This window comes from Cheilinus undulatus, linkage group 14 (assembly GCF_018320785.1).
Source record: "Cheilinus undulatus linkage group 14, ASM1832078v1, whole genome shotgun sequence".
NCBI lineage: Eukaryota > Metazoa > Chordata > Actinopteri > Labriformes > Labridae > Cheilinus > Cheilinus undulatus.
Genome location: NC_054878.1, coordinates 3,283,323 through 3,301,560, shown reverse-complemented (window position 1 = coordinate 3,301,560; position 18,238 = coordinate 3,283,323). Strand labels below are relative to the sequence as shown.

Below are 18,238 nucleotides of genomic sequence, written 5' to 3'. Positions count from 1 at the left end.
CAGGGCCTCAGTGGTACAGAGCCTCAGTGGTACAGGGCCTCAGTGGTACAGGGCCTCAGTGGTACAGGGCCTCAGTGGTACAGGGCCTCAGTGGTACAGGGCCTCAGTGGTACAGGGCCTCAGTGGTACAGGGCCTCAGCGGTACAGGGCCTCAGCGGTACAGGGCCTCAGCGGTACAGGGCCTCAGTGGTACAGGGCCTCAGTGGTACAGAGCCTCAGTGGCACAGAGCCTCAGTGGTACAGGGCCTCAGCGGTACAGGGCCTCAGCGGTACAGGGCCTCAGCGGTACAGGGCCTCAGTGGTACAGGGCCTCAGTGGTGCAGAGCCTCAGTGGTACAGGGCCTCAGCGGTTCAGGGCCTCAGCGGTGCAGGGCCTCAGTGGTACAGGGCCTCATGTGTGAAGATGAAGCCGTTCCAGCGTGTCTCACTGCTGCAGGGTGGACTAACCTACTACAGGCTTTCACTATTTCATTTCGACCCTCATAGGTGTAAAAACAGGGTCCTGGTTTAAAAAAAAAAAACATTTCTACTGGAGTAGAGTGATTATTGATTATCATCTTTGTGTCACATGATCCTGTACTGATGTGAACTGCTGCAGGGTGTCTGTATTTTTCACGTTGGCTATTTTATAGTGTGGTACAGACACATTACTGTTGACTTTGACTACTTTTACACCAAAAATAATCAGAAATGACCCCTCACCATTCTAAGAGGGTCAAATAAAGGGAACAAAAGGTTTAAGAAGGCTGAACATTTAGTTTTTGATCTGAACAGAAATATAAATATATGAACTGATGAAATGTCTACAATAAACCAAAATCAGAGGATCCTGTTGTCTGTTGTCTCTGGGTTTTTCAGGGGTCCAGTCTCTGGGTTTTATGGGGTCCACTCTCTGGGTTTTCAGGGGCCCTTCACTGGGTTTTTCAGTGGTCTAGTCTCTGGGTTTGTTAGTGGTCCAGTCTCTGGGTTTTATGGTGTCCAGTCTCTGGGTTTTTCAGGGGTCTAGTCTCTGGATTTTACGGGGTCCACTCTCCAGGTTTTCAGGTGTCCAGTTTCTGGGTCTGTCAAGGACAGACCTGGGGCCTCATGTACAAAGACTTGTGTGGATTTCTTCTGAAACATGGCGTACGCCCAAATCCATAAAACATCGTACACACAAAAATATCCAGATGTATGAATCTGTGCGCACGCATGAATCCAAGCACATTTCCTTTGTAAATCCCAATCAACGTGGAATTGAGCGCACATGTTGGAGTACCCGACTCCTCCCTGTCCACGCCCCCATATAAATACGAAAATCATATTTAAATGAGCCCTGCACCTGACATCCCCCTCTCTGCACGATCAGAAACTTGAAAAAGAATGAGTAAGACGGGGGAAAAAAAAGGAATTTCAGTGAAAGCGAATTGGAGACGCTTCTCACTGAAGTGGAGGCGCGCAAAAATGTCCTCTTTGGCGCTGTCGGCATAAACTGTAAACGCAAGAGGAGTGAGTGGAAGAGTGTGTGTGAGGCTGTCAATGCTGTGGGGTCAGAAAGCGCACACATGCTGAATTGGAGAAGAAGTGGTCTGACATCAAGGCGGATGTGAAGCGGAGGACAGCAGCCCACCGCCAGAGTTTGGCCAAAACAGGCGGGGGGACAGGAAAGGAGGGGCTCACCCCGTTTAACAGAGAGTCGCCGCAAAGCAGACAAAGTAAATTGGATTTACAGTTTCCAATTGTTAATTTTATACACTCCTTACATTGGTCACACTCCATTGTTGGAAATTAATGCAGAAGTACGCCGGAGAAAAGGTGAGGCTTATTAAGACATTTTACACTTTACGCACGGATTTCACACTTTACGCACGGGGTTATTAACATGAGTGTTTTGCACACAGAGACAATCAAGGGCTTATTGGAAAGATCTGAATCTGTAATTTAACCAGCAAAAAACAGCAAGTCACTAACTTGAACCACTGACTAGTAATGATGCTGTGAAGTCGGGATAGTATTTAGGGGCGCACATGCTCAATGCGCATCACGGGGATTAATATTAGGACAATTAAACGAATAAATTTACTCACCAAGAAACCAATCATCGCGCACAGTGCCAGCTTGTAGTCTGTTTCCAACCATGCTGTTACTCAGAATGTATAAAACTCGTGCGTTGAACCAGGCCACCTCGCCACAATGTTGGTTAATTGCATTTGCGCATCACTTTAGATCTGTACACTGACCGAATGAAAATTTTTCCTGTTGACATGTACTAATTCATCAAGTGATGGCGCTTTTATAGCAATGTGTGTGCAGTCGATAGCTCCTATTACATTAGGAAAACTGGCTCTAGCTGCAGATTGCGCTTTAACGTCGACCTGTTCAGCTGCATTGAATGGGAATTTTATATATACGTGGCGGACATGCGGATAATTCCGTCCCACAAGGCTGGCATGGCTCGGTTCAGGGTCGACTGGCACTCCAGTGTGGTCAGCGCCTATATGGATCCAGCCATACACAGCATGGCTCATCACTGTGCCGCAGCTCTGCGCACAGTTCCAGGAGGATTGCCATCGGGAACCTAAAGTGGTTGATGAGCCAGCTGTCATCATGCGCCAGTAAATCCTCTCTGTCTCTAAACACACACTCTCTTCGTATTACACCATTCACAATGCCTTCTAATACTGCTAAAGCCATTGCTGTTAACGGTATTTATTTTCACCACTTTGCGCATGCTTTATATTCACTTGTGTAATTGCAGACACGTGTGTTAAGTGTTCATCAGCGTTAATTGTTCATGCGCACGTCACATTTATTTATTATAACAGTTTCCCAGCATCACCTCCACGTGTCGCCAAAGGATCCACAGCTGTAGAAACGTGCGTACGCCAGCCATGAAATTGGCGTGAGGCACCGCACATTTCCACGGTCATTTCACTCTTGATACAGCTTGAACTTTGCCGTGAAAAAGAATGTACGCCACGTTTGTGTGCGTGCGCACCCTTTGTACATGAGGCCCCTGGTCCTGCCAGAGCTCCTTTCTGTCTACTACTCCTGGATTAAAGCGCAGTTCCACAGTCCTCCTGTTATGGCTTTATACTACAGCCATCCTGTAGAGGGCGGCAGAGCGCCGCGGTGACGTAAAGCCGCTGTGTTGGTAGTAGAAGAAGAAGGTTCATCTTCATCATCCATCTTCTGTTGATCAGAAAAACATCAGAGAGCTTACCGACAACAAAGAGCATCATGGGAGCCGTGCTGGGCCTCTGCTCCATGGCGAGCTGGGTGAGTTAAAGCTTTAAACTCCGTTAATTACCGACAAACGGCAAGTATTACCGATCAACAGCGCTGTTTTAGCGCTGTTATCGCTCTGTTTAACGGCTCCGCCATGACTGCGCAATAACAGACTCAGGCCGAGAATGGCGCAGACAACAACGGCTAACGACAGCTCTGTACCGGGTATTTACCGGGTGAATGTTACGGTATTCAGAGGATTTAGCCGGTAATGACGAGGCATTTATCAACTTTAGCGCTGGCAGACGTCAGCCTTTGTTATAAACAGTCTGTTATCTAACCTCCACGGTGACGTCACGCCGTCTAAATGAATCCCTATGGCGTGGATTAATCAAAAACATTCAACAATGATCAATAATGTCATGTCTGCCGCTGTTTCTATGGGTGGATGCTGTCAACATGATGTCGACACAGATGTGTCGCAACACTGCAGTAAACAGCCCATATCAGATACACTGACCTAGAATATACCAGAGATGTTATTATATCAGCTCTAAGATTAAGATGGAGGTTTAAAACTATAAACAGGGCTGCCACACTAACAGGATTTATTACTGGATGTAATCATGGTAAAATCAAACATCATGGTGTCATAGGCAGTGTTGGATATGTTTAACTGTAAAGCTGTCAAAACACCTGTAGTTTGTGTTCAGGTAGATTCGTCCTCTCCCACACTCCTGCATTATAATATAGGTGTAGTCTTTTAAAGCTAAAACTTATGAAACCATTTTACTCGGGATTTTTACAGTTCTTTTAGAGGCATGAGATGAAATGAAATTAATAGCTGTAAATTATTTAATTTAAATTTCTCAAATATTAAATTCCCCTTTTACTTTAATATTTATAAGTGTTGCTTTTTAATGTACAAATTAAACATTACAAATAAACAATACATTTTCTGCTCTTCCACTTCTGATGAACCAGCCAATAGGAAACAGGTACAGGATGACCCAATCACGTCAGCTCTGCCCGTTGTTGCTGTGCTGTTTTCCCTTTTTTGATCTCACTATGACAGTTCCAACATTCTGTCACATACACACAAATGGTGAAAGTCTGAAAAATAATCCTCAGACTTTAATAATAACTATTAAACATCTGCCAAAGATCCGGCATAAATAGCTGAATAATTAGTCTGCTTTTTAAAGCCAAAATGAAGTCAGTAGGAGGAACTGGGTTTGGAGTTTTAGGGCTTGCAAGTGGAATGAGGTTGTGTGTGTATTTGACAGAATGTTGGGACTCACTTAAGCTGGACGTACGTTGCAATTTCATCTGATCCAGACATGGATTTGAGTCACTCAAGTTGTGCGTCATTAGTCGTGCTGTGTACAGAGTAGGGCTGAATGATTTGCAAAATAATCTACTGTAGATTAGGCTATTAGTTGGTTCCTCATTTTATGTATTTTTCAACAAATTCAAGCAGTAAACCATTTTATAATCTACATTCAGTCAGGAACACTGTCATACATTTAGCATTTTTATTGCAGAATGGATCTGCAGTTTTACTTGGCAGAGAAGGCTCTGCTCTAACGATGGGTTAGTCAGCAGCATGCTTTGACTTTCCAGGGAGTGCATGGCTGGAAACCCAACATGGATACACTTATGACATTGTGTATTGAAAATAATGACATTATTTCAAGAGCAACTATTCCGTAGTAGCATTAATCTGAACATGAGGGGAGAACAGGCTTTAAGCTATGAAGGAGGCGGCTAGGGTGGGGGAGGTTAAATGTTACCAGCAGAAGCAGCATGGTGTATCGGTGTTAATGCAAGCAGGGGTTAATGAGAAGTACATCACGTGTTGAGAGAAAGAGCTGTGATTGGCAGTGGGAGCTGGTAGGCAATAATTAGTATCAACTGGCTATCAAGTGATCGTGCTGGGCCGTGTGACTTCGGTGAATTAACGCCAAACTTCATCGATATTACGTAGAATCAACCAGGGCAGAACCATAAAAAACATTACAGTTATATTGCTCATATTGTAAATTTGTTATCAGCTGCTATATTGAAGTGGATCATTGTTTTATGTCGCTTATTTTTATTAAGAAGAATGTAAAAAAAAAACATAAAAGGAGTATTTTTGTAAATAATTCTTTAAAAAAAAATCTCACATTCAGTCTGCCTCTTTCAGAGTCAGGCCCTGTCAACATCGAGACGAATTAAGGAGTATACGCAAAAGTTTGTTTGTCTTTTCGGCATTTCATCCACCCAGAAACGGCGCTTTAAGAGGCCATAAACGCTACTTTTTGAATCCAGGTCCCAGAGCTAACAAATTCGTAAATGTTTACCGTTTTGTCTCCGTGTGGTCAGCCAACTGCATCTTTCTTGAGACGATTACATCACACATAGCGTAGCCCACATTACCCTGCATGTGCATATCAAACCAAAACAACAATGGTGGATTACAGGGGTGTGTTCGTGCTGCAGAAGCTACTGAGCTTATTCTGGCTTTTACAGCAAAATCTGATGCTCCTTTACAACCACGGCGAACAGCATACACCAGATGTTCTTAAGTCCAACATGGAGAACAACCAGAAAGGAAACTAGAAGAAAGATTGTGTCAGTCGTCTGTGATCTTCTTCTCTTTTTTGGTGCATGTCCGTGGCAGCAATACAGCTCCACGTACAGGCTTGGCATATATACTACAGCGTTTCCAGTCATTTTCAGTGGTTCTGTGGTTACGCAGACATTTCCTGAAACGATCCCATATTCACAGAAGATATTTTCTGAACGAAACCGAAATATAACATTTTTGTCTCTGTGTTGACAAGGCCTCAATCTGCCTCTTCCAGGTTTAGTCTGCCTTTTCCAGGGTCAGTCTGCCTCTCTCAGGGTCAGTCTGCCTCTCTCAGGGTCAGTCTGCCTCTCTCAGGGTCAGTCTGCCTCTTCCAGGTTTAGTCTGCCTCTCTCAGGGTCAGTCTGCCTCTTCCAGGGTCAGTCCGCCTCTTTCAGTCACTATTATACTATTATTCTATACTACATTTACGTACAATACAGGCTAGTAGGTAGAGGAAGACTTGCTAATGCAGAGACACTGAAATGCTGATCCTACTATTAGAACAGATAATAACCCTGGTCTCTGTTTGTGTGTAGATCCCATGCCTGTGCGGCAGCGCCCCCTGCCTGCTGTGCAGATGCTGCCCCAGTGGAAACAACTCCACAGTGACCCGTCTGATCTACGCCTTCTTCCTGCTTCTGGGGGTGGGCATTGCCTGCATCATGCTGGCGCCCGGCATGGAGGGGCAGCTGAAGAAGGTAACCGTTGGGGTTTACATCCCAGCCATCCGTCCATCTACTGTCTACACAGCTGATCCTTTTCTAGAACCACCATTTCTCTTTAACCTGACAGATAAAAGAATGTACATTTCTGTTCTGTATTGATCTTCATCTTTTTAATTGATAATCTATCACTAAAGAATCAGTGATAAATGTGTTTTTATGATTGGGGCCTGTCCGTCTCCTCCTGTAGATCCCTGGTTTCTGTGAGGGGGGAGCGGGTTCATCCATCCCAGGTGTGGAGGGTCATGTGAATTGTGACGTGCTGGTCGGGTACAAAGCGGTGTACCGCGTCTGCTTTGGCATGGCCATGTTCTTCCTCCTCTTCTCTCTGCTGATGATCAAAGTGAAGAGCAGCCAGGACCCCCGCGCTGCGCTGCACAACGGGTCAGTGTGACACCCAAGGACGTTCATTCAACTTGTACGCCTGTCCACGCCGCTGTCGGCTGACCTGAGCTCTCTCTGTGGTTTCTCCTTCAGGTTCTGGTTCTTTAAGTTTGCTGCTGCCGCCGCCATCACCATCGGGTCGTTCTTCATCTCAGATGGACCCTTCACCACAGGTAATCACTCTCCCTGAGCATTGTGGCTTCATCACTGTCACTGACAGCTGTATTAAATCCGCCCCTTCCCTCCTCAGTGTGGTTCTATGTGGGCATGTCCGGGGCATTCTGCTTCATCCTCATCCAGCTGGTCCTCCTCATCGACTTTGCCCACTCCTGGAACGAGTCATGGGTGGAGAAGATGGAGGAGGGGAACTCTCGCTGCTGGTACGCAGGTACGCTGATGGTGGGACTGGGGGAAACATGGAGGATTTGAAGGACCGTGGTTATGGAGACAGAGGAGGGCTGGGAGAGGAAATGACTGATCCAGTCTGCTTTGTGCTTTATATTTATTCATATTTTCACTGATTTAATTTTCATGTTTGTATTTTTTGGAAAAAAAAGTCTTCAGAACCTCAAAGTGTTAAAGTTCCATAAATCTTAAAATAAAGTTTAAATATAAAGTAAATGTTATGAAATTGGAGAGTAATGGTGTTAAATATCCGTGATCTCAGTATCAGGGTGAGCACGGGTGACTCTGATTTCTGTTTTTGTTCCTGTCTCAGCTCTGCTGTCAGTGACAGCTCTGAACTACCTGCTGTCTCTGGTCTCTCTGGTCCTCTTCTACGTCTACTACACTCACACTGACGGCTGCACTGAGAACAAAGTCTTCATCAGCATCAACATGCTGCTCTGTGTCGCCGCCTCTGTCATGTCCATCCTGCCTCAGATCCAGGTACCCACCCACTTCCAGTGTGTCATGAATATAGACTTAAATCTTTCATAGGAGCGTTGTGGCCAGCAAAGGTCATCTCAACATCTTTCACCCATTAATAACTGATCGCTATATGGCGATGTCTCAGTGGATGTCTCTAACAGTCAGGGGACACATTCTTCTGTCATGTGTGCTTTAGTTTATGCAGGTAGAAGTGCTTTGTGAAGCAGACCTTAAACTACTCCAAACTAGAAACAAAAGCAGGCGTTTGGTCTCATTCCAGATATTCTAGTGTGTGCCTGTTTTATACGTATACACAAACATGGTAGTCTGTCTGTCTTCACCTGGTTAGATAAGTCGAGTGCTTCAAAGTTTGAAGTACAGTATGAATTTACATTCAGAGCATTGATTTAATTCCCTAAGACTGAAATTGTGGCAATTGAAATTCTACAGTGGCTAGTTAATTTAGACAAACAGTAGCCACAACCACGAAAATGTAAATGCCAAGCTCTGCTGTTAAGTAGATAAAGTTTAAATGAGTACTGGTTTGGCTGGAAATAGTAAGACAACAGGTGACAGGAGGAGGAAAGAGAGCTGGAGTCAATCACTGCAGGCCGGGGCACAGCTACTGTCTTAAAATTCATAGATGTCTTCAAGTACCATATTATAGTTAATAGATATTCTCAAGTACCATATTATGGATAATAGATATTCTCACCTACCGTATTAAAGTAAATAGATATTCTCACCTACCGTATTAAAATAAATAGATATTCTCAAGTACCGTATTATAGTTAATAGATATTCTCAAGTACCATATTATGGATAATAGGTATTCTCACCTACCGAATTATACTTAATAGATATTCTCACCTACCGTATTAAAATAAACAGATGTTCTCAAGTACCGTATTATAGTTAATAGATATTCTCACCTACTGTATTAAAGTAAATAGATATTCTCAAGTACCGTATTATAGTTAATAGATATTCTCACCTACCGCATTAGAGTTAATAGATATTCTCTACTATTGATTATAGTTAATAGATATTCTCAAGTACTGTATTATAGTTAAAAGATATTCTCACCTACTGTATTATAGTTAATAGATTTTCTCACCTGCCGTATTAAAGTTAACAGATATTCTCAACTACTGTAATATAGTTAATACATTTTTTCAACTACTGTGGTCTAGTTAATAGATGTGGTCAACTCCTGCATTAAGATTAACAGGTGTAATACACTACCATATAATAGTTAATAGTTGTACCACACTACTTTTTTATTGTTAACAGATGTACTCAACTATCGCATTTTAGTTCGTAGATGTACTCAAGTACTTGATTAGAGTTAAAAGATGTGCTTAAGTACCGTATTATAGGTAGTAGATATGCCCAACTACTTTATTAGAGTTAACAGATGTTCTCAACTACCCTATTATAGTTAATAGATGTTCTCAACTACTTTATTAAAGTCAATAGATAGTAGAAGTGCTCAACAACTGTATAATAGTTAATACATGTGCTCAACTACCGTATTATAGTTAATATATGTCTCAACTACTTTCTTAAAGTTAATGGATGTGCTAAAATCTTTATTATAGTTAATAGATGTGCTTAACTACCGTATTATAGTTGGTAGATGTGGTCAACTACACTATAGTAGTTTATAGATGTACCACACTACTTTTTTTATCATTAATAGATGTTCCCGACTACCGTATTATAGTTACTTGATCTACTACAGTACTTTATTAAAGTTAGTAAATGTGCTAAACTATGGTATTATAGTTAACGGATATACTACACTACTTTATTCAAGTGATGTGCTCAACTACCGCAATATAGTTAGTAGATGTGCTGAATTACCGTATTATAGTCAATAGATATTCTCAACTACCATATTATAGTTAATAGATTTTTGAAGATAGATGTTTGAAGCTTTTTATCTGACAGTTGGTTTAAAGGTCAAAGCTGAGAGTCTGGTGGGGGAGTTACTGTTTCAAAGACTTAAATTCTTTAAAGGTCACGCCTACGTGTGTCAGACTGAGCATGCCGCTCCACCACTATGTGAAACAGACGGTTCTGAGTCTTACTAGTGTGATGCCATTGATGTTCTCTGTGTCTGCAGGAGTCTCAGCCTCGCTCTGGCCTGCTGCAGTCATCTCTGGTGACCCTCTACACCATGTACCTCACCTGGTCTGCCATGACCAACGAGCCAGGTAAGGCCAGCCTCATCCACAGCATATGAAGGGTTAACTCTACCGGTTACAGAGCAGTCAGACGGCTGAGGTCAGTGTTTATGAATAACCACCAATCACAGAGACTGAGTCAGCAGAGGTGCATACAGAGTCCGGGGTCTGTGAGGCACCTGATCTTGTCTGGTCCTGACTCTAGGGCTGTGATTAAGATATCAGCATGGCAAAATATGAGACTGTGGTTCCTGACCAGTTATCACAGCCAGTGTGTTTGATGCTGGACCAGATGGCAGGAGGCAGCTGCTGGTGAGGTCATGTCTAACATCAGACCCTCCTCTCTCTCTGTCCTTTAGACAGGAAGTGTAACCCAAGCCTCCTGGGGATCATCGGGCTGAACAGCACCAGCCCTGCGGGTCAGGACCGTGTCGTCCAGTGGTGGGATGCCCAGGGCATTGTGGGATTGATCCTGTTCCTGATGTGTGTGCTGTACTCCAGGTGAGACGACCATCGGCGCCCCCATCAACAGGGTTGGGTTTGTCCTTCTGAGTCAGACTCTAACGTGCTCCCTCTCTCTCTTCATCAGTATCCGTAACTCATCCAACGCCCAGGTGAACAAGCTGACCCTGACCAGTGACGAGTCAGCTCTCATTGAGGATGGGCCCCAGTCAGACGCCTTCGAGGAGGACGGCGGCATGAACCGAGCTGTGGACAACGAGAAGGATGGAGTGACTTACTCATACTCCTTCTTCCACTTCATGCTGTTCCTGGCCTCGCTCTACATCATGATGACGCTCACCAACTGGTACAGGTACGCGCAGGTTTCTCATCTTATCCAATGAGAAGGGAGGAAATGTGTGCCAGTACAGAGGTAGAAGTGCAGCTACCAGCGCTCTGTTGTAAACATCCTCACTGGTTTTAGTCTTGCAGTGTTTTGTAAAAAGATTGAATGAATCCAAATAATTTCTCTTCTGTCAGGGGCTTTCGCCTCAGTCTGCAGCTGGACAGAGCTGTAACATAAGGATGTTTCTAATGTAAAAAACACCTTAAAAGGATAAAAAGGCCTGCTCAAAATCAACCCTCTCTTGGGACCAGCACGGCCCAGACCAAAGGAGGGGTTAGGGTTAGGGCTAGGGAGGACACGCTAACAGGGGGTCCCGTCTAAATGAGTTGTCAGTGTCAGACATTAGTGGTCTAATGAGAGCTTTGAATATTAACGAGCCTGTTTCCAGTCACATCTCTGTCTTTGTTTCCAGCCCCGACGCCAACTACGAGGTGATGACGAGTCGCTGGCCGTCCGTCTGGGTGAAGATCTCCTCCAGCTGGATCTGCATCGCCCTCTACGTGTGGACCCTGGTGGCCCCACTGGTCCTTGTCAACAGAGACTTCGACTGAGCTCACCACGGCTGACCACGCCCCCTCTGCACCACAGTTGACCCCCCATCCGCAGATTGCTGCCTCCCCTTACCCATAGCTGTTGTGGCTGTAAATATCTGCTGTGTTAGATTAAAGCTGCATGCTCTGTTTAGCTGTGAGAGCAGCGCCCCCTGTGGCCAGCATCAGTATTACAAACACTGTTACATATTAAAAGGGAGAGCGTCTGAGCGTCATTAATGATAATGAGCTGCAGACTTCCTGTTTTTGTTGCTTTTACTGTACAAAGTGGTCATTTAGATACATTAACTTATTTGGTGGTGTTAGCTTTAGCATGTAGCTTCTCTCACACATCACTTTGGTGTTTTTGTGCTTTTATTCTGAAAGGATATTCTCTTTGACATGTTGAAAACAAATCTGTACATGGTTTAATAAAAGTCACCCAAATGGGACAGCTGGGTTTGTTTTTTCTTCTTCTGTGGACTCAGACCAATGAGGGCCCCCCCCTACTGGACATCAGCTCTAAGGGTTCACTGTAACAACAGGAACTGCTCCCATTCCTCACTGATCCCAACAGAAAACACAGCCTCAGATTAGATTAGAAAAAAATTTATTCTGCTGTTAAGCTTTTAAAGGAGCACAGCGCCACCTACAGTATGAAGAGTGTAATGACAGTGACAGCAGAGTTAAAGCGTCTGTTCATTGGCTGATAGTAACGTGCATCTCAGCCCTGGATGTGCGAGTCCTTGGCTCTGAGCATGAGCAGTAAGTCTGTCTCACCTGTCCAGGTGTCAACATGTTCTAGGATGGTTCAGGAGTTCTGCTGCTATCATATCAAATATTGGGACTGAACTGAAGGCTGACCACACACCACACCATTCTGGGCTTGGTTTGTATGGAGTCATTATTGTTATTAAACTGGGGAGTGCTTTCTACCCTTGTGAGATCATGACTTAGCGGTTCTGGTTGTCAGTGGAGCTAGTTTACATTAACACCAGTAAAATCTGTGCTTCTTTGCTCTTTGGTAAAAAAAAATGCCGACCAGTTCTGATCTAACTGCTGCTACAGTCACGCCAAAAAGAGATGATATCAGGCTGACATTGAACTGAGTCACTTGAGTCTTTACAGCTCATAGTGATGAAGACCTTGTATCTCATCAAAGTGAGATACAAGGTCTGCGTTTGTGGCTGATGAACAGTTGCTCAGGTAAAGTATTTGCTATCCTGAGAGCAGCTGTCTTAATCCTCCACAGGAGAAAGAGTTTTGTTTTACGAGACAAAAACCTCTGTTATTCGATAAGGCGCGATATGCAGGAAACTGGTCAGAAAAGCAGACAGGAGAGTACTCTATTAGGTCATTTCCACCAAGTGGTCTGGCTCAGTTCGGTACAGAACGGCACGCATTTTTTTGTGTTTCCATAGAGCAAAAGTTGGAAAGGGTCCCAAAAAGCCAACCTGTACTGTCCCACTTTTCAGCATCCTTCTGTAGGGGTACCAATCTTACCTATCCGTCCCAAAAAAGTGGAGCTACACACAAAACAATAGGGGGTTGCACTGACATCACATCAGCGCGCGACACGGCTGCTTGGCTCCGGTCTGAAAAACACAGAAGTCTGCTCTGTGAGGAGCAAGCGAAAAACAGGAGAAAAGTGACTAATATCTGCTTAAATTGGAGATATTTGGACTCGAGGGAGATCCAAACTGTTTCCTAGTCTATGGGTATTGATATCTGGCCACAAATCAAGTTTCCTGACGTTTATCTGGACCTGATTTTAAGAACACAAAGCAGAGCCCAAAGGCTCACATCAGCCTGGTCTATCCACGATGGATGTGAAATTAAATTTATGCTGAAAATTGTGAATATGAAGCCCAAGATCAGTTGATTCTCTGTAGTGTAACTAGTTATTAATCTACTTCCTACTTAAGTTAACCTGTGAAAACATCGCTCTGTGGTTGTTGGACGTGTTTGTAAAAACTTTGGGCTGGAGCTTATTTTAAAACCTGTTCAGCGCACCCAGGATTTCTGACTTAATCTAGTTTGGTTTTAACACCAGCTCAACTTTTACTTTATTTTTAATGTGGCGAATTCAGCTCTGAACTTTAATATTTTGTCATATAAACGGTTATAGACTAGATATATTCACATATTAATGTACAGTTACAACTCAAACCATCTCTGTACATGTATTCCATCAGCTGAGGATCTGTACTGACACCGGTTATCATAATTAATATGTAGCTATTTTTTAACAGCACTTCCAGCTGAAATAAAGCTGTTTAATGCTTATTCCCTACTGATTTCTGTCACTCATCCTTTCTACAACTCTGCGGCTGGACCAGCAGACTCGCGCTGTGACTTCACATGCATGCTTTTACAGCCCACCCACCTGTGGAAACAAACTATTTTGGGGATTAGCGTACCAAACCTTACAAAACTGTACTGAATCAAACCAGAGCTCCTGATGGAAACACGGCTTGTGAGAGAGCAGAGTGCAGCTGTGCATGGTGGTTAAGTTTTTCATCTTAAAAAAAAAAAAAAAAAAAAAATCAAAATTAGGCATAATAAATTCTTGTCCTTCAGTCTTAAAATAATGCAGTCTGTATAAGCCTCTCTTTTGGACCGTGTGCTGCAGCCATGCACTGCTGTGAGTCCTTTTTATGACGTGTCATTGCGGCCTGGATGTCACCTGCTAGGGGGGTGGGAGTTTGACCCCCCCCCCCCAGGTATAACAGACTATAATAAAATTTTTCAGAGGTCTGATAGAGCAGACTCTCCCACAGTTTTAGACTCAAATATAAACCATCCAGTGTGCAGCCAGCCTTCAGTAAACAGCTCAGAGAGAATCTGAAAGAGTGACGCCTGCTGGACAAATGTAGCAAAAACGGAACAAAAAACTGAATAAATAAAACATGAAGAGTAAATACAAACGTTTGTAAATACAGGAGAGGAGTGAGACCTCCTCATAGACACGGAGAAGATCTCTGCTGATCCAGGAGGGAGTCTATGGTGCAGGTGTCACGTCTCAGACTGTCACTTCAAAGAAAACGTCCATGAAAGCAGTTTAGACAGAGGAGGGCGGGAACTGATCTTTACCAGACAACTTTCATTAAAACACCAAGATCAGAAAGAGTCCACAGCTCAGAGAAGACCTGAGGGTCAGTCTCAGGGTCCTCAGGGTCAGTCTATCAGGATCTGAGGATCACAGCTTTATCTGGTCCTCAGGGTCAGTCTATCAGGATCTGTGGATCACAGTTCTATCTGGTCCTCAGGGTCAGTCTATCAGGATCTGAGGATCACAGCTTTATCTGGTCCTCAGGGTCAGTCTATCAGGATCTGAGGATCACAGCTTTATCTGGTCCTCAGGGTCAGTCTATCAGGATCTGAGGATCACAGTTCTATCTGGTCCTCAGGGTCTGTCTATCAGGATCTGTGGATCACAGCGGTATCTGGTCCTCATGGTCTATCTATCAGGATCTGTGGATTACAGCCCTATCAGGTCCTCAGGGTCAGTCCTGGTCCTCTACAGATCTGCTGTGGTGAGACTGGTCCATGTCTAGATAAAAACAGCTGTCTGTCTGGTCTCAGAGCTGTGAACTGTCTGGACCACTGTCTGGTCTGTGATTGGTCCACTGACCCTGGTTAAACGTCTTTGGGTCAAGACTGCGTTCAACAAAAGTTTCATGGGTAAAGATGGGTTCAGCCAATCAGAGACATGGCTGTGACCCTCTAGGATTGTGGGTATTGCAGTGCTTTTGGTTGGGACTCTGAGTAGAGTCTAGTGTTTTTATAAAGACGCAGATATTCTAAAGCTCTACCCAAAACCAGAGACAAGCTGTTCCACAGTCCCTGTTAGAAACCAGAAACAAACACGGAACCTTCAGGAAGTACAGAATCCCGAACCAAGGACCAGGAAACAGAAACCAAACAGTTCCTGGTTTTTCAGGAAGAATAGAAAAACAAGCGGTTCTTTTTTTAATTTTTGGTGTTCTGGTCAGAAAAGGAAGATCATAGAATGGAACACTGGTGGTACAACATTATTTTTCTCCTGTTGTGAAAAAGGATGTTACATCTCCGGTGTTCTGTTCTTTGATCTTCCTTTTTAGGATCAGAAGATAAAACAACAAAATTAATCATTTTTCAAATTTTACTTCAAATTCTTTCAGTGGTGAAGAGTCTAAGTGTCCTGGCGTTCCAGGTTTTGCTGAAGTCGTGAAACAGCTGTGGTCCTGGTTTTTGGTTTTTTTGTGTCTAAGTAAAGACTTGGGAAGGGGGGGGGGGGGGGGGGGTGTCAACATTAATGAAGACGAATCATCAATGTTTAATAAACGTTTTCTTCAAAGTCACAGTCATCAACGTGGGGGAGTCCCCTAAGACCCCAGCCTGTCTCAGACCCCGTCCATGGAGGGTCTAGTCTATCTCAGACCCAGAGGGTGGTGTAAGTCTGTCTCAGAGGTGGGCTACATCTGTGTCGGCGCCAGCAGGACTCAGTCCGACCATGTAAAAGAGCGTCTCCTCGCTGGCCTCGGCCTCTGTCAGCGGCTCCAGGCGGATCAGGGTGCTCCGGGTCAAAGGTTGGGTCTCCAAGACGGGCTCCAGCAGGTCTGAGGGGGGGCTCAAGTCCAGCGGGACTGAGGAGGCGGAGGCACAGCTGCTAGAGCCCAGGTCCATGTCTGTAGGAGGGGTGTAGCCGTCCAGGAGGGCCAGCAGGGGGCAGGAGGTGTACTGGATCAGCTGTTTATCTGAAGATGAAGAAGAAGCAGGAGGGCGAGTGTGAGCAGTTGGTTAGAAAGCTTTAAACCACCACAACCAGTCCACGGATTAAATTAGTATTGGTCGTTAGTATGCTGTAAAACAGTCTGGCTATGTTGGCTTTTAACTTGAAACAGAGGCTTTTATGTTTTAAATGTTGACCTGTCCCATCTTTCATTTAAACACAAAAAACAAAAAAGGACCCATTTTTGTTTTTCTGCTTTTCCATTGATTGAAATGAAAAAAACAGGAAACATCAGATATGAATCTAATGATTCTGTTTTCTTCTGACTTCACCTGTGTTGTCTTCTTCTTCTGTCCGTCGGTTCAGCTGAGAGCTGCTCTCTCTGGAGGAAACAGTCTCCTGAAAACACAAAATAAGAAGAAATTACAGGATCACTTCACAGACATTTAACCACGGGTACATGAGCTTCTACTCCCAGAGAGCAGAGGAAGGAGGGATTATAGATCTACGTTACACCTCTGTGGATGGTTCACAGCAGACACATCATTGCTTAATAAGTAGAGAGTTTGACATCAGAGAGTGGCTGGGTTGATTGTAATGTGGTTCATTAATAAATCTTAACTGTCTCTGACTGGTGTGTTCATGATCTTATCAGTCTGCTCAGTCATTAGTTGCCAACATGTTCCTCATTCTGACTCTGACTGGACAAACCCTGACAGGAGTGGTGGAGAAAGTTCAAGAGAACTCTAGATCTTTACTTTTAACATGTAGATTTTGCGTCAGTACTATTTATCAGTAAAACCATCCCAGTCTGCAATAGACCCAGACAGAGACCAGCTGCTGCACTCCAGTCTTTACAGCTCAGTGATGACGGCAGAGGGAAGACGTCTTACCTCCAGAGGATCGATATCGATCCCAAACTGTTTCCCACACAGCATGGCCTGAAAATCCTCCAGACTGCAGTCGATGCTGTCCAGATAATCCATCAGCTCCACCCTGACACAGACCATGAGGAGAATCAGAGGTTAATCAAATGTTCAAGAGACTGAGCAGGAGATTATCAAACACTGAGCTCCATCAAATGGAGAGGAAGCTACTAACAGCCCCTTAACAGCTGGAATGCTTGATTTGGGATTATTTGAGACATCTGGGGTGGCTAATCAGATCTGAACTGGGTCCTGGGTGGAACTGGGTGGACCTGAGTGGACTTAGGTGGACCTGAGTGGACTTGGGTGGACCTGAGTGGATGTTAGTGGACCTAGAGGGACCTGAGTGGACCTAGGGGGACATGAGTGGACCTGGGTGGACCCAGGTTGATCCAGGTGGACCTGGGGGAACCTGGTGTAGAGCAAGGGGGTGATTCCATTCATGCTTTAAAAAGACAACAAACTACAATTTAGCAAAATAGAGGGAAACCTCCCAGCCTTTCATGACTATGACATTCTCAAATCTAAAACATTCCATCCTCTGCCTTTGAAGACCATGTAATCTGCTAAAGCCTCTAAAACATTCCATTAGATTTTATTATAGTGTGAATATCAACAAAAATGATTGTATTTAAAATGTGAATTTAAACAAAAAGGCAGATTTTATTTCAAGTGTTTAACTTAAATAAAAAGCAGATTTAAAATGTTTTTTTTTCTTAAATAAAAAGCAGATTTAAAATGTTTATTTTAAATAATAAGCAGATTTAAAATGTTCATTTTAAATAAAAAGCAGGTCTAAGTGTGTATTTTAAATAAAAAAGCAGATTTCAGTCACTTACTTGCCCAGCAGGTTGATGTTCTGTGATATGGCTCCGTTCTCGTTCAGGATAGAGTCCATCATCTTCACAGGGTCCTCCAGACTCAGGCCTGCTGGTTTGTTCAGCTGCAGGGCCGAGCTGATGGATGTGCTGCTGGTGGGCATGCCGGTGGGCGTAGTGGTGACTGGCAGCGTGCTGGTGGGCGTAGCGGTGACTGGCAGCGTGCTGGTGGGCGTAGCGGTGATGGGCGGCGTGCTGGTGGGCGTAGCGGTGATGGGTGGCGTGCTGGTCGTCGGTGCATTACTGTCTGACGTGCTGGTACTCTTGTTCCCGTCCTCTGTGTCGTCTGTCTCTGCTCTGTTGTAAAGCTCCACCTCCACGATTTCCATATCACTGCAGGACCAGGTCAAAGGGCAT

At 44.2% G+C, this 18,238-nt stretch overlaps 2 protein-coding genes across 2 annotated transcripts in view; one reads left to right on the top strand and one right to left on the bottom strand.

Moving 5' to 3' along the window:
• Positions 1 to 3,117: 3,117 nt before the first annotated feature.
• Positions 3,118 to 11,815, top strand: serinc1 (serine incorporator 1). The gene is made up of 10 exons (XM_041804889.1): positions 3,118 to 3,258; positions 6,358 to 6,519; positions 6,734 to 6,927; positions 7,021 to 7,100; positions 7,178 to 7,315; positions 7,646 to 7,815; positions 9,926 to 10,016; positions 10,346 to 10,487; positions 10,576 to 10,800; positions 11,246 to 11,815. The coding sequence occupies exons 1-10, from the start codon at positions 3,220 to 3,222 to the stop codon at positions 11,382 to 11,384; spliced, it is 1,380 nt and encodes a 459-aa protein (XP_041660823.1). The 5' UTR covers positions 3,118 to 3,219; the 3' UTR covers positions 11,385 to 11,815.
• A 116-nt stretch (positions 11,816 to 11,931) lies between these two features.
• The window catches only part of hsf2 (heat shock transcription factor 2), a 34,974-nt gene continuing 28,667 nt past the window's right edge, over positions 11,932 to 18,238 (bottom strand). The window contains exons 9-12 of the mRNA XM_041804888.1: positions 17,843 to 18,214; positions 16,971 to 17,073; positions 16,410 to 16,476; positions 11,932 to 16,102 (exon numbers count right to left, since the gene is read on the bottom strand). Coding sequence (XP_041660822.1) covers positions 15,810 to 16,102; positions 16,410 to 16,476; positions 16,971 to 17,073; positions 17,843 to 18,214 — 835 coding nt within the window. The 3' untranslated portion in view covers positions 11,932 to 15,809. The remainder of the gene's footprint in view (positions 16,103 to 16,409; positions 16,477 to 16,970; positions 17,074 to 17,842; positions 18,215 to 18,238) is intronic.